Source organism: Rousettus aegyptiacus, unplaced genomic scaffold (assembly GCF_014176215.1).
Source record: "Rousettus aegyptiacus isolate mRouAeg1 unplaced genomic scaffold, mRouAeg1.p scaffold_m13_p_1, whole genome shotgun sequence".
NCBI classification, from domain to species: domain Eukaryota; kingdom Metazoa; phylum Chordata; class Mammalia; order Chiroptera; family Pteropodidae; genus Rousettus; species Rousettus aegyptiacus.
The window spans coordinates 21,924,898-21,950,069 of NW_023416284.1; the positions used below are offsets into that span (position 1 = coordinate 21,924,898).

At 46.4% G+C, this 25,172-nt stretch overlaps 2 protein-coding genes across 6 annotated transcripts in view; both read right to left on the minus strand.

Moving 5' to 3' along the window:
* Nucleotides 1-1,802: 1,802 nt before the first annotated feature.
* SMIM12 (small integral membrane protein 12) lies at nucleotides 1,803-9,011 on the minus strand. Of its 2 annotated transcripts, none has more exons than XM_016147291.2 (2): nucleotides 8,887-9,011; nucleotides 1,803-6,285 (listed from the first exon to the last, which is right to left on the minus strand). In XM_016147291.2, exon 2 carries the CDS (start codon nucleotides 6,278-6,280, stop codon nucleotides 6,002-6,004), a length of 279 nt encoding a protein of 92 aa, XP_016002777.1. In that variant the 5' UTR covers nucleotides 6,281-6,285; nucleotides 8,887-9,011; the 3' UTR covers nucleotides 1,803-6,001. The 2 variants fall into 2 exon arrangements, with proteins under 2 accessions (XP_016002777.1, XP_016002778.1); XM_016147292.2 differs by lacking the exon at nucleotides 8,887-9,011 and adding an exon at nucleotides 8,656-8,799.
* Nucleotides 9,012-13,168: 4,157 nt separating this feature from the next.
* Nucleotides 13,169-25,172, minus strand: part of DLGAP3 (DLG associated protein 3) — a 54,205-nt gene continuing 42,201 nt past the window's right edge. For 3 of the 4 annotated variants that reach the window (XM_016147289.2, XM_016147287.2, XM_016147290.2), the window contains exons 9-12: nucleotides 16,118-16,602; nucleotides 15,086-15,177; nucleotides 14,687-14,830; nucleotides 13,798-14,016 (exon numbers count right to left, since the gene is read on the minus strand). In XM_016147289.2, the coding sequence (XP_016002775.1) occupies nucleotides 13,798-14,016; nucleotides 14,687-14,830; nucleotides 15,086-15,177; nucleotides 16,118-16,602 (940 nt within the window). Of the gene's footprint in view, nucleotides 14,017-14,686; nucleotides 14,831-15,085; nucleotides 15,178-16,117; nucleotides 16,603-25,172 lie in introns of all 4 variants that reach the window. The other variant, XM_016147286.2, reaches the window with a different exon arrangement.

The following is a 25,172-nucleotide window of genomic DNA, read 5'->3' on the forward strand; positions in this document are numbered from 1 at the left end:
GGTACGAACCCACATTTCCTAAATGTTGTAGTGTAATAGGAGCTCACCAAGTAACCAGGGAGGCCCAAGGCACAATGCATGTGGAGGCATCAGGACTCAACGAGCATGACATGTTCAGGAAATGGGAAAAATCAGGATCTACCCTGGGAGTGATGGGAGGGAGGCTGGGGCAAGGTGTTGCAGGATTTTGCATGGCATGCAAGGGGCTCTGGTGAGAGAGAGAAGTCACAGAGGTCTTTAAGGAGTGATCTCATCAAAGATGTGTTTTAGAAAGAAAATGGCAGCAGTAATGGAGAGAATTTTCAGGAGATCAAAAATTTAGGCAAGAAGGGGGGAAGGGAGTAGTAGACGTGGTAAAGGGAGTCAAATACATGGTGACAGAAAGAAATCTACCTATAGGAGGTGAACACAATGTAAAATATATATATATATATATATATATATATATATATATATATGCCTTCCTGTTAAAGTGTACAGTTGAAACTTATTGGATTTTGTTAACCAATGTCACCATAAAAAATAAATTAATTTTTTAAAAAATTTAGGCAAGAGAGGACGAGGGCCTGAAGCAAGAAGTAAGAAGGAGAACAGAGGAGGAATGTCAGATACAGAGGAAGCAGGTCACCGCAGACTGGTGACGGAACCCATGAGGGGGACAGGGAGAGTCAGAAATGACCAACAGGATGGAGGAGGCAGACTGTATGCCAAACACCATGCTGGGTGTTTCACGAGCAACCTCTCAATCTTCACAACTCTGTGAGGCAGGCAAAATCATCCCCATTTTACAGATGATGTTTAGAGAAGTTATCTAGCCACACAACTACTTTACAGAGGTAAGCTTCAAACCCAGGTCAACACTTTTAACCATCAGAATATGTGGGAAATCTAGACAGAGATGTAGAGTAAGCTGTTTCAGAGATGATCTCGAGTTTGAGGGGGAAATTCACAACCAGAAATAGATATTTAGGAGTCATCAAGGTAGACGCAAGGGGTGGCTGAAGCCATAGATGAGGCTAAAACTTTCCGGCAAGAAGAGTCAAGGGTGAGCTGGGAGAACACGCACGTTTAGGAGAACGAGGGGAGAGCTGGGGCAGGACACCGAGAAGGCACCGCTATCAAAACAGAATTCCACAAAGAGGGCTGAATGCTGCAAAGAGCTACGGCATGATAAGGACCAAACTGACGACTAGATTTGAAATTACAGAAGCTTTTGGGCAAAATGACTTCATCACTGTAGTGATGGAGGTAGAGAGCAAGCAGCAAAGGGTGAGGAGGCAGGCAGGGATGGGGCTGGGGGGCGAGGAAGCTTGTTTAAAAAACAAAACACCTGAAGAGTGTACCCAGAAGCCGTAAGTGGAGAGGACCAGGCAGTAGGGTTATACAAGTTTCTCCGGCTGCATTTCACAGCTCAGGCCTAAAAGCAAATAGAAAAAGCCAGTGGAGCCAGGATTGGTAGTAAGAGAACCAGGACAGTTGAGAGGGGCATCAAGGCACAAAGGACTTTGTACCCTTCTAAACAGAAAAGTTGTCAATAAAAATCTTTTAAAATTTCATGTATTTGGGAGACCATTTGGAATTGTTAAACTAAAAACAAAGCCAAGGTTTCCCTCTGCATTATGTAAAAAAGGATGTGACAAACAGGTAACTACTGTTGATGAATTAAATTCAAAAAGAACAAACTGTTTTTAACTATTTCAGAGGCACCACTAGAACTGATTCACTAATGACTAGTTACTCCTCTTTACCTCTTAAAGCTAATTCCCCAAAGACTTCTATTTACCAAATACTTCGAGACTGCATACAGAAAAGGAATAAAAGAGCATTTATTTCTATTTCATTATTCCGACTGGCTGCAACCTTAATTCGATAAAAGCGAGGTTTTACTGGGACATAACACAGCACCTGCATGTTTTTAAAGCGCTCTCTGAACTGATTTCTCACCCTTCTTACACCCTTTCTACACCATCAGCAGGGGACACAATATCAGTACCCCCATTTTGCAGGTGGGGACACCGAGGCCAGGTAAGGTGAAGGGGAACGTCTCAGGGCACCCAGTTCTCTTGCCTCCGAGTCTGAGGCCCTGTCCTCTACGCATTCTCCTGGTACGTGAGTGACTCTTGGGCATCCCGCAACACCTTCCTCCCCACTTCTCGTCTCTGACCTTGCAGACCGCACCAGTGGAGCCATGACTTAGTCACGCAGATCTCCCAGCCAGCTTGGTTCTTACGCGAGACAGTCCTTCCTGTGATCCCGGTGAGGGTCCCTGTGCCCATTCTCCTAGCAAAGGCGGCTCTTGCCTCCATCCCCACCTCACCAGGATCACAAGAATTCACACGACCACTGCAGGAAATGGAGGCATTTCTGGCACTAAAATTAAAGCAGCTAACATTTATTGAGCACCTACTGGCTGCCATGGACTCTGCCAGGAACCTTACATGTTACCTTCTCACAACAACCCAGCAAAAACAGGTACTTATTTCATTTTACACATGAGCACATTGAGGCTCAGAAAGGCTAAGTGACTTGCCAAGGTCATTCAGCTACTTGTTGCGGCAGTATTCATAACTCAAGTCTGTCAGACTCTAGAACCCACTTTACTTTTAGTCAACCACAGTGCCCTGGCTCACCACTCTACGAGTGCCAGGAGACCCACGCCAAAGTGGAAAAGGAAGAGTGAAGCCAGAGAGGAGCTTTTTCGTTTTCCTTGTCGGGCTCCCAGGTGACTCTGGGGAGGCCAATTCACAGTGTTTCACTCAGCTGACAGCCCCACCAGCCTGAGACCCTGGGAAGCCGACAGGAGTCAAAGGGCTCCCTGGCAGGCTTGGACTGGCAGCTGCCCAGCTGATTTGTGCTAACACAGCAACAGGCACAGGAAAGGCTCCAGGGGGAATGGAAAAGCACCAGACACGGGAGCACTGGGCTGCTGAGGGAACAGAAGTGATTTCTGCCATGCTCAGGGTAACCCTGCTCTAAAGCCACTGGCATCATTGGGCTGGGAAGAGCCCCAAGGTGGGGTAAGCAAAATGCCTCATGCACATCCACGTACTGAAGTGCTTCAGCGAATCATGACCGTTGGGCCAGTCCAAGAGAAGGTCACAAGCTGCCAAAGGGAACCGGCAAACATGGAAGAACACCAGTCCGTGCCCGGCTTCCTGCTTTACCCCAGCAACCCTGGCCTGCTTTTGCCCACATCCACATCAACCCTGCTATTTAATGCCACCTAGCAGGGGCAAGAGAGCACACATCATCTTAGAGCACCGAGCAGCAGATCTCAGCCAGCCCATGGGAAAGAAAGCGAACTAGGAATGTTAATAGACTTGCTGGAGGCAGAAATTCAGTGAGGGCAAGCCCTAGGAAAGGAAGTCATTTAAAAGGGGGCACAATCAAATCAAGACAGGAAGAGGGGAGCAACTCGGATTCCCAAAGAGAGGCCTTCCTCGGGCAGACACTGGGAGGAGGTGCACCGGCAGAGACAGAGTTTTTCTGAAGTAACTGAAAACCCAAAAATGTTTTAGTCTATGGGGACATGTTTTTGGTAGTTTCTGTAGCACAATTTTCAGTCCTCTAATCTTTTGCTTAGGTTGATGTTACACTACATATGTGCAGGATGCTCAAAAGTGTTTCAAAGGAAACCACTCCTGAGATCTAATATTTGCCACAAACTGTTAGGTTGCTAAAGAAAAAATATTTGCAAACTGGCAGCCACTAGGTCGAATTAACACTATGGGTAAGTTAATATGCTTCAAAGTTTTTTAAAAATTGAATTGTCGACATTTAGAAATCAGATTATACACACACGCAAATCTGAATTTCTAACATCTTTTAGAAGAAAACCTGAAAAACCTGATACCACTGAGCAAGCAGCACAAATTGGAAGATGCTGAATAGCGACTGCCCCCTGCAGGCAGGCCTGTGCTTTCCAGTTCCCTCCTGGCCGGCTCATCTAAGCTACCTGACTGACCCCTGTAGGCATCTGCAGTTGCTACTCCTAGCTAAGCCCAGGGAAGGAATCCCAGGCTTGGTCATGCTCAGCACTGCCACATGGCGGCAGCACTGGTCTGTCAATGAAGCCTGCCCATCAGCCAGATCCTGTAACCTAGCTGAGCAGTGGCACATCCCTTCAGAAGCAGTAGCAGACACTCCTTCCTCACACGCCCCATCAGACAGACTTGGTCCCTGAGAAGCAACAGCAGCTCATTTCAACACTCCCAGTAGGCCTCAGCGACCGAGGGAAAGCCACCAACTTGACCTCTCTCTGGCCGCCACCTTCCACATCTTCCCAGCTCCTCTCATCCCACAGCTAGTATCTCTACCTGTTCAGGAATTCTACCTTTACCACCTGTTAACACCATCAGGCCTCGAATCTCGATATGAAGCGGGGCAAGCACCCTTTGCCTTTTTAAAGGCAGTTTGTTCTTCATCAAATGCGCATTACTTGCCTCTGCTCACTTAGGTTAAGTCGGTCAACCTCATGAAGCAACAGGTGCTTCTGCCTCTTCCTGGCCTCTGCTCTCGCTCCCCTTCCAACCTCACCAGCAGCATCTTAAGTGGTAACTTTCAGTATAAACTCCTACAGCCCTTTAGGAAAGACATCTGGTATTATGTGCCAAGATCTTAAAAACTGCTCATCCCATTTCATCCAAAATGCCATTTGCTGTTCTCACCATTCAGTCCAAAATGCAGGGAAAGCCTTATATAAGGTATTCATTGCACTACTTATACTAGTGAACAACCAGAAACAGCCCAAATGTCCAGCAATAAGGAAATTGTTAAACTATGCTGTTTCTACTTGATCAACTATACAGTTATTAAAAACAATTAAGATTATGAAGACCATGTGATAAGATGCAAAAGCGATATATTAAACATGTGAAAAATATAAAATTAAATGTACAATAATGACAACTATCTAAAAAAGTGATGTGAGAATTAGAGAAAGATAACAAAATGTTAACTTTTTAGTTGTACTAGAGCCCTGGGACTGTGTGTGATTTTAAAAATCCCTACCAAATGTTCTTTAATGTATGTGTATTACTTTTATAGGGAAAAGTGTGTGGTATAATTGGAAAATTTGATAGCAATTGTTAAGAGTCTAATTTAGACTCTGAAAGGTCCAATATGCCTATGTTATCAGGACAGAAAGGCCCTTGGGAACCTGCGCCTCCAGGAGTCACAACCTCCAGGACCCAATGCAACCACACTTGTAAAACGAAGTTTCCAAGGACCCAGAGGCCTTTGTTAAAAGCCAGTGTTATCCTACCCTGTAATGCCTGTACTTGCATAACTCCCAAGGAGACCCCAAACACCATCTGGAAGATAGGATTAGATCAATAAGGTTCTCAGATGCCACTTTAATCAAGTTTTACACTATACAGTGACAGGGGTAAAAGATGGTGATTGTTTTTGAGCACATTCACCTGCCCCAACGTGAACAGCCTGGGCTTCCAAGAACAAAAAAAAAAAAAGCTCTCCTTCCCCAAGGAATCCCCTTCCTAAGCTGATAGGACAGGAATTCAGGAAGAGCGAGCACAAAGGACAGGGCAAACTAGTCAAGGGAGACAGGCAGATTTTTGATTTCTTCCCATGCAAACAGGAACCAGACATGTGGTATCCCTCCTAAGGCAACATCCCAACCCCAGCCACTTCTGCTCGAGGCCAAATTGCCTCCCTGAAGAGACTAAGAGACAATGTTCATTTCATAACATTCCTCCCAGCAATGTTCCCAGAAGTGCAAAAGCCTGGGCAGTTGTAGCCACCATACAACAGATGCAACCTGTGGACCAGAACCCGCCAGGGCCTTCCTCTTCACTGGCCCCTCTGCTGCCAGTGTGTCTGCCTGGCCATAGGAGAGCAGCTAGTATGCGTGTGGCTGAGTGGTGTGGGAGGGGCCAGAATAAGCGACAAAGCAAATTTGATATGAGTTCCGGAACTAGGTCAACATGGTGGTGGGACCAGTCACACAGCCTACAGAAGGACCCATATGGCCCTGTGTCCTCCATTAATTCTTCTCCGGGCGGTTTCTGTTCAGGACAGCTTTAGGGGCAAATTCCAGCTTGTCCTTAAGGCTCACCACCTGGGTGTGGTCCTTGCCTAGCAGCTCATCCAACTTGCGGTCTTCCCGGCGCTCAGAGATGCTCTTCTCCTCCTCCATAGGCTGGGGATCCTTTCCCCTGATGAACCATTCCAGGTGGTAGCCCACAGCCCCGACCACGAAGGCCACAGGAAATGTGACATAGGGAGCATAGGTACGTACCACGGTCCAAAGCACAGGCCACATGACATCTGCAGAGGAGCACAAGGCAGCATTAGGGGAACACCAGCACCTCCTCTCCACCAAATATGGACAACCTACCAGGGCTCTCTGGCACAATTTACTGAGCATCTACCCCATGCAGAGTAACACAAGAGGGTAGCTTGCTTTATGCAACCGTTGGGTCCCTGAAACAATCTAGGAAATTTCAAAAGATTAAGTAGATAGGGAAGGGGAAAAGACTCTCCATTTTATGTACTATACTCTGTGACAATTATGCAGCCGTGTATGGCAGAGTTTCCCACGAGGGGACCTCCGGGCCTTGTGTAATAAAGCTTCAATCCTACTGTTGACCCCGGGCCCTCCTCCAGTTTGTTAACTTCTCAAGAATGGGAGAGAAGCCTTTCTCTGCTCTGCACAATTTTCCATGAGCACAGTCACCTTTTCTCCACCACTCACAATCCCACTGTGGGTCTCCTGGCTCCAGGATAATGAGTAGTTACTTTGCTTCATGTAAAGTATAAGAAGCACATTTCAGCACCCCAAACTCTAAACCGTTACCCAGCCATTCTAGATTTCAAAAATAAATAATGTTTTTTTCCCTACTGTGAATTTGATTTCTCTAACAATCAAACCTACAATTTACAAATCTGCTGGCCAAAACACTTTCAAAATACATTCTCTTCAACCAAACCCATATTCTCGCATTTGCAAAATAAGCTCTTAAAAATATTACCAATCCATTATACATATACTCTGGACACACTAGGACTTGAAAATTCTGTTCACACACACACACACTATAGAAGCCACAGCAGGAAAAAAAAGGAAGTGGAATGCCCACCAAGGTCTCCTGAAATGAAGACACCACCAAAATAATGTAAAAACACACATATTGGGTCACTCTAATAGCCCAATAATGATTACTACCATTATTAACAATTAAAAGATCATTCCATTTGAGTTCCTGTAGCTATTTCTCTATCTCTGCTATATAACCTCACCAAAGATGAGATGTCTCTCTCTCTCTCTCTCTCTCTCTCTCTCTCTCTCTCTCTGGTTCCAATTCTCTTTGAAGGAATCCCAGCATTCTGTGGACCTAAGACTTTAATGGCCCTTCTTCAGGGAAAGAACTGCATCAGCTCCAAGATTCTTCTCTGAGTCCTTTATCTTAGCACCAGGTACTCTGCTGGACCATTCACGCTGGTCTCCTCCACCAGATCTTCACAATACCTCTACGAAGTAGGAAATATAAGCCCAGATTTCTAAAGCCACAAAGGCTCTGGGACACTGATAACTTATCCAAATCACTAGATGAAACAGAGTCACTGATTTTGAACTCAGGCCTCTCTAACTTCAAAGCCCGTGCTCTTTCTAGTGGAATGAACACACTGCAGAAAGGTGTACGGTTTCTATCCAGATCTTGGATTTGGGGAGGGCTTCTGCAATTTTTTCTACCTAGAAGAGCTTCTTTTTTTGCAAACTCTAAGATTACATTCAGGGATTTATAAAATTAAAAGATTCAGAAGTTGTTAAAAGTGGCACCCCTGGAGAATCTCAACCTAATACTTTCCATCTTCTTTCCCACCTTTTAAGAAAATTCTCTTTAAAAGTAAATACTTCCCTATAGAGCAACTCTCCATTCGGATTTCCAATTTTTCTTAAAACATATCAAGTATGAGACCACGGCTATTATCTCTCACATGCAGTACAAGGCCTCTATCCTCCTGCTTACATTCTAATCATTTTCAAGTAAGTCAATTCACTCATTTATTCAATCAACACTTATAACCACTTCTGTGTCACACACTGTGCTGGCCTATCCCACTTGTCTCAAAACACTTTAAGCTCCAAGAGGGCAAGGACGATGTCTGTAAGCACCATTGTGCCCTATCTGTCCCGGACCCCTCTCACCTAGCATAGCATAAAATACTCCCAAAAAGTTTGTTGAACTCACCCACCCTCAAAAGGTGGCAAGAACACATCAGGTGCCTCTGCTGATTACAGGAAGCTAAATACGCTAACAAGTCATCCCCAGGGTATTAAAATGAAAGAGACAAAAGTGTCTCGCAAATACTGTGATGCATATTTCCAGCCCCGCATGGAGGAAACCTATGCGTCCGGTAGAGGTCAACTGGGTTGCCGGGAAACCTGCTCTTGTGGCAGGGCCCTGGAGGCCCAATGAGACCACAGAGCCTGAGATTTGATCATTGCTAATAAGACAGAGGAGACCTGAAAGAAAGATTAACTCTGACCGTCAATAGAGCCGAGTCCAGATATGGAGCGCAAGTGAGGTCAGGGTCCAAGTATCTACTCTTCTCCCTCTGCTGGTGTCCCGGTCCCCTACCCCTATTCTACCACACTCACGGCCTTGTCAGCAGCGTCCGTCCTCACCCACGTGCCTGAGGCCGAGAAGCTCTGGCCGCAGAGGGTCAGCTGGACGCCGAGACTCGACCTCCGAGCCCCGGGAAAGAGAGGGAGACGTCCGTCAGGCCCAGCCAGAGCCGGAGCGGACACTCGCGATCACCTCTCCGATAACTCAGAGGTCAAGGCCAGGAGCCGTCGCCACGGCAACGGGTGGCCCCAGCAGCCGCTACGGGAAAGAAAACTGTCTGCTGAAACCGCGTGCTCACCTGAGCCGCTGCCCGAACTCCTCCGTCAGGCCCCCGCCCTTGGCTCGCTGGCCAGCGACACCGACGAAGCCGCTCCCAGCGGACAGCGGGGCCCCGTTTGGGACCCCGCCCACCAGCCGCCTGCTCTCTCGAAGAGCAGGGATTGGCTGAGATACAGTCAAAGGACCGGAATTAGCGAGGCGTCCGCAATGGAGCCCTGCTGCGCTGAGACGTGCACAGCGCCCCCTGGCGGCCAGGCTGTTCCCCAGCAACGTCACCACGTGATTTTTCTCTTTTTTTTTTTTCCTCCTGGAGAAAGTGAAAGGTCATTCATTCATTTATTCAACTGGTGTTTATCTAAGACCCAGGTCTGGGAACACACATAAAAAAGACATGATCCATGACCTCAAGAAGCTCTCTTTAGCAGAATATTGTCTAGTGCTTAAGAACTCTTCAGACCTGAGCTATCTTTGTAGCTGTGACTTTAGGAACAACATTAATCCATCTGAGCCTCCTTTCCCTCTTATGTGTAAAGGCAATAACACCTATAGCACAGAATGTTGTGAGGGTTAGCTGAGATAATGTACGTTAAGTGCTATGCCAGGCACATAGCAAGCAGGGGAATAAATGGTATTATTGTTAGTCTACAAATAACAGAAATATAAAAAAGCCTAAGTTTTACTTGACCCCACAGGTATAAGTATTCACTCCTCTGTGTCCCTGCTGCTTCCTGTACAGACACCTATTTTATCACGTATAGAAAAAAAATCAAAGCTCAAGCTCCATAACACTCCTACCTAGCTGCTTTTTCACCCTCATTCCACTAATCTCAGCCAGGCATATTTATTTATCTTTAGTAACACATGCTAAACCCCTTCCATTCCTCCATGCAGACCAAATTGTTTTACACCTCTGTGCTTTAATTTGTGCTTTTCCTTCTACCTGAAAGCCCTTCCCACCTTTCTTTACCAATGTATCCCTGATTCATTTTTCAGGCTTTAGGGACACCCCTATATCAGCTGTCTGGACTACACTATTAGGTTAGATACCCTTCCTCTATGATCTCAAAGAGCTCAGTGCTAAGTTCTGGCAGTGGAAACCGAGAGAAAAGAACAGTATAGAGAAATATGTAGGAAACCACTATTGGCAGAACTTGTTCACTAACTAAATAGGTAGAGAGGAAAAGGAAACAAATTACCTAGAATAACCAGCATTCAGTGAGCCAATTAACATGTGCTAGGCATCAGGGATGCAAAAAAATAAGCGGGACCATCCCTGCTCCGAGGAGTTCTCTGACTGATGGGGAAGCAGATTGGTCTAGAAAATGTCAATACATTGAGTGTGAAAAATGCAGTGACAGATGTATACACAAGCTGCACAGAGGAAGAGCCCCAGAAAGAATCGGGAAAGGTCCCCTGGAGGAACCTGCCCTTGAGCTAAGTAAGTCTCAAGTGATGGCTAGCAGTTTCATAAGGCAGAACTGAGTGAGGCTCAAGACTTAGGAATCAGATAGCTGTGGGTTCTAATCCTGGCTATGCTACCTGTTAATCTCAGAACTATTTATGATTTTAAAAGGACAATAATAGTACTCTCCCCATAGGGTTGTTCTGACCCAATGAATATAAAGTGCTTGGCACAGTACTCAACATCTACTAAGTGCTCAGTAAATGGTCACTCCAAATTTATTTCTCCTTCTGTGATAGCTTATGTCCATTTGTGGCATTACTTATTTACTAAGCCAAAAACCTAAATGACATCTTCAAGAATTCTACATCTTCGCATTATTCCCAAGATCCCGCTCACATATAGCATCTATGTCTCCTGAATGTCTCTCAAATTCATCATCATCATCTCTTACCTGGATTACCTTAGCAACTCCCTCAATATTGTCTCCCTGCCTTCCATTGCCTCTTCCAGTACATTCCCATTCTATTGGCCAAAGGATCTTCCAAAAACTTAAATAAAATGTAAATGAAATTTTCAGCTTAACCCCCCGACTACCATGGGTCCCTTTCAGCCACATCTCCTCCCTTGTCCTCTTTTGTCTCTGCTCTCCCCATCATTCCCCACACATACCCTTCCATGCCTTTGCTCAAGCTAGTCCTTTTGCCTGAAATGAAATGTCCTCCCTTCCTTTTCTTGATTACAAAATTCTAATGCATCCTGCAAAATCTGGTTCAAAAGGCCTCTCTTACAAAAAGCTTTCCCAGATTCCCTGGCTGCTAGTCTCATCAGCCCCTCTGGGAGAGCAGGCCTCCCTTTGTACTGCATCTTTCTGTTTATGTGCCTGTCTATGGCCAGACTGGGAGCAAATTGAGCACAGGGACTGGATCTAATCCTTCACTTATTCAGCACAACTACCCAAAGGATACTACCCCCATCAGTCCCTTGTGGGGAGATTTGAGACATGTTTGTAGTAACATGACCACACGGTTGCAGATGCTGACCAGTCGCTACGTGTCTATTCTCACGTACCTCATGGTCCTGGGAAAGCTGGCCCAGTTTCTGGGAAAAGACTTAGAACCATAAACAGTTGTATAATGTAGAGGGCTAAACTCAGACTCAGCCACTTCCCAGCTTCATGATTTGCAGTAAGTTGTTTAGCCTCTCCAAGCCTCAGTTTCCTCATCTGTAAAATGGTGGTGATAGCAATACCTGCTTCATAGGATTGCTCTGAGTATTGTCAAGTTCAGTTCTCATGTCCCAATATTAGAGATGAGAAACTGAATCTCAGAAAGATAAAGTGACCCAGCCAAAGCTCCCATCTCCCCTCCCCAACAGCTTGGCGAGTCTACAGGAAAGACAGATGATCATTTTTAATGAAAACTTTTGGACAGCCATCCAGTCTAAATGGTCCCATACCTAGCTGCCCATCAGAATCACCTGGAACACTTGTTAGAAACTCATTTGAGAGCAGCGTCTGTTCAATAAGTCTTGGATAGGGTCCAGGAATCTGTTTGAGGTCAGTCCAAAGCTGATTCACTTTTGGAAATTTGAATTACATGAGGGCCTACTCCACCTTCCAGTGGTCTCATATGTGTATGATCTCTTGCTTTTCGGGTGGTCTCCAAAACCAGCCTTTAAAATATCCGTTGATGCCACTCTTCTGTTCAAAACCCTTCCATGGCTCCCACAGCCCTCAGGACCCAGGCCTACCCTCCTCGAATTGTCCAGCATGATCAAACCTCTGCACTACCAATGCCTATTTCTCCTCCAAGCCCTTGTACAGCTATTGTCTGATCTTGGAACATTCTTCACAGCCTCAGTCTTCCAGTGGCTAATATCTCGTCATCTTTCCAGCACTCACCCTTATATTTTAGCTGCTGTTTACCTGTTTTTCCTATAAGACAGTACACTCCATAAGGGTAGAAACTACGCTTGTTCGGGCCATCTCCCTGGTGTTGGATGCCAACAGTGATTCTTGATCAATGCTTGCTGAATAAATGAATGAGAATTGGCTAGTCCAATGTTGCTCACAAGAGCAGCCAACCAGATGGCTTTTCCTCCTGCCTCAGGGTGACACATCAACCCCACGGACTGTTTAAGGACTGGAAAGGTGGCTTTCTGGGTGGGCGCTGCCATCAAACCCTTTCTGAACTCAAAAGGCAATAGAGCTTAAAAAAAAAAAAAAAAAAAGCTCATGGTTTAGTTTTAGACCTGGGTCCACCACTCAGCCCAGTAACTTCGGACAGATCACTTAACCTCTCCTGAGCTTCCGCTTTCTTACCTGTCCTGAGGATGGGCCACATGAATGTAATGCACTCACCCCTTCCCTTACCCACAGTAAGCACCCAATCAATATTAGCCATCACCTCTTGGTTTGGGTTGCCATTTAGATTCCCGGGAAAGTTCTGTTCTCTGCCCCCCAACAAAGTGCCCATCCTAGGAGGCATCAGAAAATACGGAAGTACTAATTTGAACATTTTTCTACTGATCAGAAATGAGTGGAGCAGAGAGAACATTGAGCCCTTAGGGGAAGGGAAACCAATATTTATCCATATCTAAGAGTAACCACACTGCCTGTTTATTGAGCACATGCTGTGTGCCAGGTTCGGGCTCTGGGCTCTCCTCTCTGGAGGAAGCTTGGAGGACTGGAAGGCAGAAAGAGAAACCAGTGAGAAGGCGGAAGCCCTCCCCTCTCCACCTCATCGGACCCCTCCAGGAGGGCTCAGATTCAACTGCAGCCCCCAGGGGGCCGAATCTTTCCCCATACCAAGAGCCTGGGCTCCGGGACTCTTCTCCCTCCACCCCGTGTCCCCCATGCACAGGGCAGTGGTGGCTTCTTCTGGAGAGAGCAGCCGGCTCGAGTGCAGTTCTGCCGTTTTATTTTTCCTGGGATACTCAAGGGGATGTGGGAACAGCCACAGGTGTGGTGAGGGGAAGCCCCCATCTCCCCTCCCCAGAAGCTGGGAAAGGGGAGAGGCCCAGGCGCCCTGGTCCTGGGTTGGTCCAGCCACCGTGGTTCCTGGGCCCGGTGGGCTGAGGGCTGAGGGTGGGGCGGGCTCCTAGGCGGGGTTCGGGATTCTTCATAAAAAGCCACGAAGCTGATCCCCACGAAGCCCAGCCCCGCGGGGTGGGAGGGACGCAGAGCCCAGATGGAGGACCCGGCCCGGCCTGGCCCGTGGGGGAAAGTAATGGCTGAGATGGTGCCCATGGGGAGGAGGAGGGGACGAAGCGTCGGACCAGGAGGGAGGAGGGGTCCAGGTGGGAGCGCAGGGCGGAGAGGCACGGCCCCCAGCCCAGCCCGGGCGCCTTCGCGTGGGGTCAGGAAGGTAAAAAACCCGAGAGTGTGACGGGCAGGAGGAGCCGGGGCGTGCGGTGCCGGCGGGGCGGGCGCACGGGGCGGCCCGCGTTCACAGTGACCTCGACGCTGGGTGTACAGTACGGGTAGAAAACCGCGGGCCCGGGCCCGAGCTGAGCGGGCCGGGCGGGTCACAGCCTGGTCTGGGCCTCGGGAATGTAGATCTCGATGCTGTCGGCGCTCTCGGTAGCCGAGCTGTGGCGGAAGGAGGCGGCGCGCTTGGCCGCCAGGAGCCGCTTGCGCGCTTCCTGCCGTTGCCGGTCCACCGAGTCCAGGGAGCGCTCCTTCACCGGCACGCCCCGGCCCCGCGAGGGCTTCTTTGGTATCGGCGGAGGGACCTTCTTCTCCTCCTACCGCGGGAGGGACAGAGGATTAGTGTGGGAGTGGGGCCCCACTCGACTTCCCAGTTCACGCCTCCACTGCCGGGAGGGATTAACCTGTGGCTGTGCCACGTGGCAGCAGGTGCACCTGTTCCGACAAGGTCAAAGCCCACATTTTCATTTAAAAAATGACTGACTCGAGTATGCCCTCGTGGCACCATTCTCCACAACTGGCATCAGTGTTTGCTCCCTTGTGGAACTGGATGATTTTACTATAGATCCGGGGCGGGGAGGGAGAGGGGTCCCACGCAAGGCAATGGGGGTTCACATACCAGGCTTCTGGGCCCCATCACAGAAAGATCTAGTGAGATGAGGGCTGAGGGGACCCTCAAAGTCCTCTCTGTGCCTAGATCCGAGCTGAGGGCAATCCACCCTTCAGGAAGTGCTAGTTCTGCTCCCTCAAACTGCAGCTGGTCCAAGGTGGCTGCAGCCACCGAGGGGTTCTGGCAGATAGTGGTGACCAAGAGTGTGGTCATTTTGGAAGAAGATGATCACCAATCACCTGTCCAGGACTGCCTTGGCTGCCCATGGGTTTCTTCTGTCTGCACCCCCCCACCTCCCCCGCCCCCCTACACACGCTTTTATGGGGAAGAGAATCTTCCAGGGTCTGGACTCTTGGCTTAAAGGGGCCTCCCCCAACCTTAGGCTCCAGGAGTTTCCAGCTGTTGGCCTTGAGTTGCTGTAGCTCCAGGAACTTGAGGGTCACATCCTCGATAGAGAGCTGCAGGAGGTCCCAGAAACCCGCCAGGTCCTGGAAGGTGGGCACAGGGAACGCAGTGGGGTCCTGCAGAGCAAGGAGACAGAAGAGAGGCAGACAGGGAGATCAGAGTCCAGCCAGGACCAGACAGCCCCACCCACCCTCTTTGTCAGGAAGCCTGACCTGGGAGAGTGGGGTGGGGACTGGGAAACAAGGAGACAAGAAACTCGAGGCTTCTCCCTCTTGGGCACAAACACCTGGTCTCACCTTCAGGCATATACACACACTGGGTCACCCACCAGGTACACGCACCTGATAGGCTCTACACCCATGGGCACTCACCATGCTTTGCTGACACAGCCGGAAGAACTGCTGAACCTTCTGGGACAGAAGAAGTTGTGTACTGCCCACAGCACTGCGGATCTTCTCCAGGACTGGAGAGCAGAAGGAAATTCGAGGAAAGGAATGATGCCTTTCCTGCCTCAGCTCCCCGGAAGTCTGCCCTGAATGATTCTGACCCTTCTGTTATCTGGCACTCTGTAACTGTCTCCTACCCCTCCCCATCGCATCCTCAGGTTCCTAACAAGCAGCTCCTATCTCACTTCACCAAGAAGACTGAATCCTCAGATAATGACATTTATTCCTTCATATAATCTACATTTCTTGAGTGCTTATCTTCCTGTGTCCTTCCCTCCCATGTCGGAGAACAGATGGACGTCAGCCCCAGCCTACTCCTATAGCCTTGGCCAGGCACTAGCTCCATGACCACCCACTGGCTGAACTTTGTCACTCACCAGTGTATGACTCCTTGGCTCTTTAAGAATTACTAAATAATTTCATGTACATGACTCCCATCTTCCTAGTCACTATTCCATCAACTCAGGGATTCTAGGGCAAGGCTATATCTCCCCTCGGACTGAAATTGCAAGGAAAGAACATGTCTTCCTGGCTTAATCTCCTTCACCCATGCCTCACACAAGATCTGACATTGTACACTACACTGCCTTCCCCTCTGCTTTGAAGTCCTGGCCCCAGGATCTGGACCAGGCCCAGTGCCCCACACCAGCCCAGATCCGAGGAGTTCCCTTGACCCCCATGGACTTCCTGGCTTGGATTGGCAGCCATCTCCTGAAGGTCCAGCCCTTTGGCCTGGTCACTTTCCCCAGTCCTAGCCCTGACCTCTGAAGCTGCTCCCTGCTTCCTTCCAAGAGCTCCCAGAATGCCCTGCTGCCAGTAGAGACCCACCAAGGTCTGATGCTAGAGAACCAAACCGTGAGGACAGTGTCCTCACATCTAACCAAAGAGCTCCATTATTCTGCTGCTGCCCCTCCTGCCCCCAGCCATGATCCCTCTGAGCAGAGTTCCCTCACTTACTCTCCTCCGGCAGCTCATAGTCCTCCGCCTCACGCTCCATCTGCTGGCACCAGTGCTCCAGCTTCTCCACCTCCGCCCTCAGCATCTTGATGAACCACTCGCCATCCCGTGGGCATGGGGACGTGCGGCCTGAGTCAGGGAGGCTACGTGAGCCGCGCTCCATCCAGGAGTCACGGCGGCCGGCCCCAGGACCCGGGGTTGGGGCAGGGGCAGGGCCGGGCGACCCATCGGTGGCCGGCGGCTCATACGGCAGTGGGTAGCCCTCACGGTAGGCCCACTGGCCCTGTGTGTGGACTGTGCGGAAGACTGAGTAGGTGGGGGCCCGGGGCCCAGGCTGAGGCTCAGAGGCATGCCTCTGGAAGGAGCGTCCGAACTGTAGGGCCTTGTCTTCTGTAGCCACTGTGGCCAGGCCTGCCAGGCCCTCCAGCTCCAGGTCTGCCTGCACGCCAGCTGTCACACTGTTGGAGCGCTTGAACCTCGCCCGCCTGGTGAGAGAGGTGGCTATCATCTCTGCTCTTGCCAAGTATCACCCCCAACTTCACCCCAACCCCAAGCCAAAAGAAAAAAGGATGAGAAAGGAAACTTACAAAGTGATGGACATTAATCCAGGACCTTTAAATATATCACTCCTTGCAACAAGTGGGCACATAATATACCTACCTGTTGTAGTGTCTCCTGACACTACAACCTGTACTCCATGAGCAGAATGGCATATACCAATCAGAATAGTCACAGCCCAAGTGCCAGAGCACCATCTGGACAGAAGCTGGATTGGAGGGGGAGAACCAGAGGGGCCATGGAAGGGCCAGGGTGGTGGCTCTTTACCAATGAATACAAAAGCATTTCGGCATTCTAACAAAACTATATCTTTGCTAATTTACACCAGCTAAACAGGTATGTCCTCAGCCCTGCAGAGATATGAATAAATTAAGGCTCAGAGAGACCGATGGGCCCGCAGCTACAAAGTTAGTAGAGCCAGGATTTGGACCCAGGGCTGCCGCTAGTTTCACAGCCCAAGCACTTCCCAAGGCATCAGCTGCTAAAACATCAGGAAAAACTGCCCTGGAGCAGGTGGGGGAAAGGAGGTGACTTCTCCTCTAGGGACCCCCATGGCTCAGCCCAGAGCCTGGCCAGACACAGTCAGCTGCTGCCAGTGGAGTTGAATTAAGTTGTTGGCAGGAATGACATAAGACCTGGAAATTTCTTATCTTTGAGTTAATATGCAAGTCATATGCAAAACAGAAAGTCATTTGGCCTTGCTCTTCCTGCCCCCTACCCCTAGGTTCAGAATAGGGGCTCTTTTCTATGAAGAAGTCAGTGTACTCCTGAGGTGCATGAGGCTGGGGTCAGACAATATTTGAAGTGGGAGTCAGGAGATATGGGGGTGGGAGGAGAGGTAAACAGAAATTTGAGGTCTGGAAATTCAAGGACCATAACAGAAAGGCTCACGTGTCCTAAGCAACCTCCACCCTTGCATGGTTAGGCAAGAGGGGCTTAGAAGTGGCCAGCTCTCGGGGCCCTTCCAGCTTCCCATGAGATTCCCCCAACCCCCACAACTTCAGGCTTCCTCTTGCTGCCCAGTCCTTCTCGCCCTGCCTGCCTTGCCTGCCTGCTTCCCTCCAGCTGGCGGGCTGCCTGCTGGGAGCCTGTTGCCATAGAAACCAGACCCAGAAGGATGCTGCAGGACCCGGGGAAGAGAGATGCACTCATGTGCAGTCTCCAACGAGCCCTATGTCCCAACCCCCACCTAAAGAGGGAAAGCAAGAACATATTGCATTGCCTGTCACACGGTCTTCACCTTGGCATGTGCCATGTGCTGTCCTGGTCAAGACTTGTATCACCCTCTGCCTTGACTATTAGATCACAATTACACACCTCTGCCTCCACTCAGTACACCACAGAAGAGCACTAGAACAGGAGGCAGCCCTGAGACCTAATGCTGGCCTCGTTGTTACATGCCTTTGGGAAGTCACTCACCCTCCATCTAGGCCATCTAATACATATGCACATGTATACAAAATATATTATATTGTTATATATTCCTTAGAAATACAAACACGAAATTTATTACAGCAGCAATCAGAAACTAATACAGCCAGTAAAGAAAAATCAACTGAAAATAACGAAGAGCGAGACAGTAGTCCAACAGACCAGAAATAAGGGGGATACACAATAACCCTCTAAGCACTTAGGACATGCTAAGCTAAGCAGTGTACATGAATAAACATGCTCAATCCTCACAAATAGTCCCATGATAAGGGTGTTAGTATCACCTCTACTTATAGATGAGAAAACTGAGGCTTAAAGCAGTCAAGTGAGTTTTTAAGACCAGTTATCAATTTAATACAGTTTGGCTGCAGAGGCCAGCTCTTAAACCGTGACACTCCACCAGCCCCCAAGGATTGGGGGCGGAGGGGCAGCTTTAAACAGGAAGACAGATCCCTCACCCCTGAGGCAGGACTGGTGGAGGAAGCAAGGGAAGAGATACAAGTAAGTTGAGGGTTGGTCCAGAGGTGGAGAGAGGTCCCACTAGATCACCTCCATTATTACAATGAAGTCAGCAGGGAGATTGTTTGCTGGATATCTGGGGGTGGGGATTTGGAGAAAGCAAAGAGAATGAACAGCTTTAGGGGAGGCAGCTTAGCACAGTGGTTAAGCATGTGTATTCTGGAGCTAGACTGCCTGGGTCCAACATCTAGCTCTATGGTTTGTGTCTCAGTTTCCTCATTTATAAAGGAGAATGATAACAGTGCCTGCTCAAAGGATTGTTATGAGATAATATATGCAAGAGACTTAGAACAGCACCTGGCCTGCCCATTATAAATGTTAGCTATTACAAGAAGAGGCAGGAAGGATTGTAGCTCTTGCTAAAAAGAAAGGGAGCTGGGCAAATAAAATCATAGGACTGTAGCACTGAGAACCCTGCTAGGGCATTGTAGTTATTAATTACTATGATTGCTATTGATCATTTCCATCTGTTCTCCCACAGTGCTCTGAATAAAACCTCTTTTATACTCCATATCACATTGTATTGCAGTTAGTGATTTGCATGTCTGTCTCCCTTACTAAATAGGGCAGTTGCTCATACATAAATGTTAGCTGAGCAGTTGGTTGGTTGGCTGGTTGTCTGGTTGGCTGGTTGGTTGGCTGGTTGGTTGGTTGATTGGTTGGCTGATTGGAAGAAAGGATGGTAGAGACGACTAACTATCTTCAAAACCCAGTCTTCCTTTCTTCCTTAGTAATAGGATCCCACAATTTTAAGCTGGGCACGTGGCCACTTTGAATAAAGATTCATTTACCAATCTCCCTTGCAGCTAGGTGTAGTCATGTGGCTTACTTCTAGCTCACAGATATAAACAGAACTGTGAGACGTCCAGAAAATGCTCTTAAAAGGAGAACATGCCCTTCTTTGTTTCTTCCTCCTCTCTGCTGACCAGAATGCAGACATGATGACTGGACCTCAAGCAGCCATGCTGGAACATGAGATGGAAACCAAGTAGTAAGGATGGAGGAGCAATAAGATAGAAGGAGCCTGGGTCTTGACACTGTAGAGTACCTACTAGCCCTCAACGGACTCTCTGGACTTCTTCTAAGCCGGAGAGAAATAAACTTCTATCATATTTAAGTCACTGTCATTTGGGGGTCTTCTGTAACTCACAGCTAAACCTCATCGTAACTATAGCAGATGCATTTTCAGGGTAGCGAAGTTCAGGGCTTATGTTCCTATTTAGTTTCAGGTTTGGCAGCATTCGCTGTGGTCTTCACCAATAGCTGTAAACACGCGATAGAAGCTGGTTTCAGCTATGAATGATCGCTATTTCAAAACAATGCTCTTCACTATATTTTCTCCCCAAGCCTTTTGACAAGGTTGAGGAGGCTTCTCCCCTCTAGTTCTTTAGGCTGACAATGATCACATTCCTGATGATTCTGAAAGTAGTTATCATGGTTACTTCAAGAGACATTTCTCCTGTGATTCTCTAAGGGATAATGCAAGCAGCTCTGGGGAAAAAACTGGCTCATCCCGAGAGACACAGTGTCCAAGGAATGCTCAACATCCAGAAGTTGTCAAGAGGTTTTGCCAGGAGCATTTGGCAGCAAGGCTGGAGGGCATGGGAGGGGGAGTGGGCAAGGAAGAGGAAGGGCAGGGACGTTTCAGCAAGACTCAGCCATTGTACGTGTGCCCTCTTTGAGAAAGCATCTAGGAGCCTAAACAATCAATCAGGGGTCCCCAAGCCCACCACCTCAGCCTGGGGACTATGACAGTGACGCTGAGGTGGGGCTAGGGTGGGAGATTTAAGAAGAGTCATGATGAGGAGTCATGAATCATCCTGGAGGTGATGACTGAGGAATGGAGGCAGTGTCCATGCCCAGGGCTTGTGGTCAGTCAGTAACTCTTTGCTTTTTGTTCTCGTACTATAACTTCATGAGATGAAAGCTCCCTTCCCAGAACTCAAGGGGCTCTGTTCTTCCCATACACTCCCTTCCCAAGGTCCCAAAGCCAGAAATGACCATGATGCCAAGAAAGGGGTTTGGCGGTAGGCTGGCCTTCCTACAGAGTTCCCCAGGGAATCCTGGTTAGGCACAAGTGGGTGTAAGTAGGACTGTCAGATAAAATACAGGACATCAGTTGAACTTTAATTTCAAATAAATAACAGATACATTTTTAGTATGTCTCATGTAATATTTGAGAAATACTTATACTAAAAATTATTCATTGCTTATTCAATAATCAAATAATTTAATCAGATGTTCCGATATTTTTCACTTATTTCATTTCATTTTATTTTTCTTAAATCTGAAATTAAGATATGGTCTTGGTGGGGGTGGGGATATAGAAGTAAAGATCTTCCTATTTAGAGAGAGTTAGAGGCAAAGATCACATGGTTTCTATGTTCTCAAAGGGCCCCAGGAACATTCTACTAATACTCAGCAAGAACATTTGATGCATTCTTTTATCATTGCCCAGTGCTGGGTCTGGGGAGAAGGTAGGTTGGATGCCCTAAGACAGGCCTGGTAACTGTTTCTTAATTATACTCCCTCTCACCACAGGGCCTTAGTGCATGCTGGTCCTTCTGCCTGCAACACTCTTATCTCCTATTTTTATCTAGTTAACTCTTGTTCATCTTTCAGATCCCCATTCAAATGTCACTTCCTCAGGGAAGCTATGGCTGACCTCTCTAGCTGGGCCCCTATTATGCACTCTCATAGCATACATACCTCTTCTTTTGTGGCACTTTTTATAGCTGTTACTTCTACATCATTTATCGGGTTCTTAGAAGAACACGGCTGTCAGCTTCACAGGGCAGGGACTATGTCTAGTTCTGCTTGCCATTGTATTCTCAGTGCCCAGCATAGTAATTAACAAGTAATAGAGATACAATAAGTATCTGTGGACCAATGAATTTTGGGTGGGCGTGCAGTGGAGTTGGAACTGAAGAGACACCAACTCCCACCCCTGTATATTTCTAAGCCAAGTCACCAGTGATGATGGACAACTTGAAGGACACTTAGACAACTCCCAGATATGAGAGGCAACAAATCTGAATTCTTCACCCAATAGGTTAGCAAGGAACAGCCCGAAAGTCAGAAAAGAGAGATCTTTCCTACATGAATATTTTTTAAAAAGGGGATGGGAGGGAGAGAGGGAGAGAGAGAGAGAGAGAGAAAGAGAGAGAGAGGCGGGTGAGGGGTTCAGCAAGACAGGAGCAAGGACAAGAGAGTCCAAGGAGATGGGGTGGCAGCAGATCGGGGGCTAGTCCTGGATATTTGCCTGGAAAAGCTGCTGGTATTCACGGCTCACTTTTATGTACCAGTTGGAACACGGTGTGTGGTAAGTGAGACTTAAAGTGCCAGGGACATAAGGAACAGAAAGGATGGTGCAGGTGTTTAACTAAGGATGCCTTCAGCAGAAAAGCAAGAGAGCCTGGCCAGAAAGATGTGCCAGATTTCTTTTCTCCCCACCTGTCACCCACTTGGATTACCAGTGTGATCACCTGTCCCAAGCAATTCGGTTCTTCAGACATTTACCCAACACCATCTCACCATCACCCATTATCAGCTCACCCCACCAAAGTTACAAACCTTCCTGAGCACCTATACAATAGCAAGGAATACCTCATTCTCTGCCTGTCACTGCCCTTCCCTGACTTTGCTCCAAATGCTCCTCAACTTGGTCCACTTTTCTCTGTCACTGTTGCTATAAACCTAGTCCAGACAACTGATCAATATTGTAGACCAAACTAACTAAGGAAGCTCCAATCCTCTCCCCATAAACATACAGAGATGCTAGGTAAAATAAAGTAAAAAGGTGGTTTTGCTATAATGCCAAGCTTAAAAGTAGAAAAGAGAAATCATCAGGTACCAGAAACAAAAAGGAAATTCAAAACATGAGCCAAATGAGACTCAGGAATACCAGGCCAGACATATGCTAGAAGCTGGATGGTAAGACCCAGGTTGAAGAAGAGAAGAGACCCCAAACCTGTGCATCCTGGGGAGATGGAAGGAGACTCTACACATAAAACCAGCACCCTTGAAGGGTCATTTCACTTACAAACTTGGACTAGAAAATTCATGTCATGATTCAGGAAAGTGGTCAGGAAATAGGATGCTGAGAAAATAAAACATTAAGGCCGCTTTGTGTGTGGGTGTGGGGTTCAAATGAGCACTAGCAGTGAAATACAGAAATCTCAAGCTGAGATATTAACTCTAACACTGGTCCCAAGCTCAAGAAGTACTTCAGCATAAAGGAAATTGAACCCATCGGGAAAGAGTGGCCAGTAACAAACAATAGCGAACATGTAATTGTTAAAATATGTTTGTAAACCTAAACTATTAAATCATAAAATATATAACAACAACTGATTTAGAAGAGTGTTTTTCATGAAGAGGTATAATAATCAAAATACTAGATAAATATAACATGAGAGATGGGAGGAGGGACTTACTTAAGAAAGTGTTCCAAGGTACTTGTTTTGTGCCTAAGAAGGATAGAAAAACTGACTGATTTTAGACTTTATTAGTAAAATTTGAAATTTAGTATATTTCTTAAAAAGTTGAGGGAAATTATGACTAAAATGTAAACTTCCAAACCAGTGGAGGGAAGAGAAATAAAGTGAATTTGATCAGTTCAATAGAAGGCAGAAAAGTAAGAGAGAAGGACAGCGAAGAAAAAGCATATCAAATGGAAAATTTCAAGATAAATCAGTAATCAAAATACATATAAATGGATTAAATATGTCTACTGAACTCTAGTTTCATATTGCTTACACATCTAAAACAGGAGGATATAGGAAGGCTGAAAATAAAAGGATGGAAAAAGATATACTGGAAAATTATCCAAAAGAAAGAAGCCATAGCAATAAAATGAGGCAAAATAAACTTCAAGGCAAAAACCACTAGTAAAAATAAAAAGAAGCAAATTACACAATAAAAGGGCCAACCTACCAAGAAGCTACAACAATCATAAGCCTAAATACTTTTAAATAGCACCTTCTCAAACTAAAGGAAAATTTAATAAAATTACTAGGGAAAATGATGTGTCCAAAATCATGGTGAGACATTTTAACATACCTCTCTCAGAAATGGTAGCTCAAACAACCAAAAAAAAAAAATCAAGGTATACATTTAAAAAATATAACATATGTCTGATCATATATATGTATATATGATGGAAAAAGACTTGACAAATTCTAAGGAATATACAGAATGCATACCATGACCACTACGTAGCGAATTTAAGAAGCAACAATGAAAAGGTAGATCTCTCCCCTAATAAACACATTTGAAAACTTTAAAAATATATATATCCGAAATAAATCATAGAGTAAAAAGAAAATTAGGATGAAAGTTATAAACTATTTCAAGCTGAACAATGAAAACACCGCATCTCAAAACTATGAGTTGCAGCTATAGCAGTATAGTTAGAAGGGGTTAACAGCCTTAAAAACATGTTAGAAAATAAGAAATTGCATTCAAGAAGCTGTAAAAAGACAAAGATGGTAGAAGAAAGAATATAATAATATTAGTATTAGAAGAAAGAAAATATTAAAGATAAAAGAGAAAGGAACAATAGAGATGCTCACCAAACCCAAAAGCTGTTTTTTTTTAAAGACTAATAAAGTATAATTTAAAGAATATATTTAAATGATGAAATATACAAAATTCAGGCAAGATTGATCAAGAAATGGAGGTACGGCATATATATAGTATATATATAGTATTAGGAACAAAAGGGGGATGTAACCTATAGGTACAATAAAAGTTTATAAAGTTACAATACTACAATAAAGAATCTTGGTGCCAAAATTTCGAAAACTGTCATTTTTTTTGTAAACTGGTCTATTTTTTTAGAAAAATGTAAATCATCACACTTAACTCCAGAAGGAAAATGAAACCAGAATAGATTAATAACCACTAAAGAAACTGAGCCTGTAGTTCAAAAACTTTCTCTTACTCGCAAAGGGAATCAAGTTGAGATAGTTTCATAAGCAACCTTTACCAAACTTTTAAATAGATAATTCCTACTTTAAAAAAATAGTTCTAAAGAACAGAAACATAGAGAACACTATCAAACTCATTTTAGAAGTCTAGCATAACCTTAATACTTCAGTAACGACAATAAAAGCAAAATAGTAAGCCAATATCACTTACGAATATAGATATAAAATTAAATAAAATTATAGCTATTCAAAAATCCAGCAAGGTATATAAAAATACAGCAACTCCATGACTAAAACTGCTAGAGTTCCATAAATCCATTCTTCTCTTTGTCTATAACTATAAGAACCTTGATTTTCATCTATAATCGTGTATTATAATAGTGCATTGAATCACTGCACATTGCTTCTCAGTTAAAAGACTATTCTACCACCTCCCTTACAGCTAGATGCCACCAAGTGAAGAGGTTTTAGCTAATAGGATGTAGGTGAAAGTGTTGTGTCTGTCAGGAAGTCTTTTTAAAAAAGAAAGGGCTGCATCCCTCCTCATTTTTCTCCTTCCTTCTGCTCAGAATGGAGACAGAACAGCTGGAGCCTGAACCTCAGCAACTTGGATATGA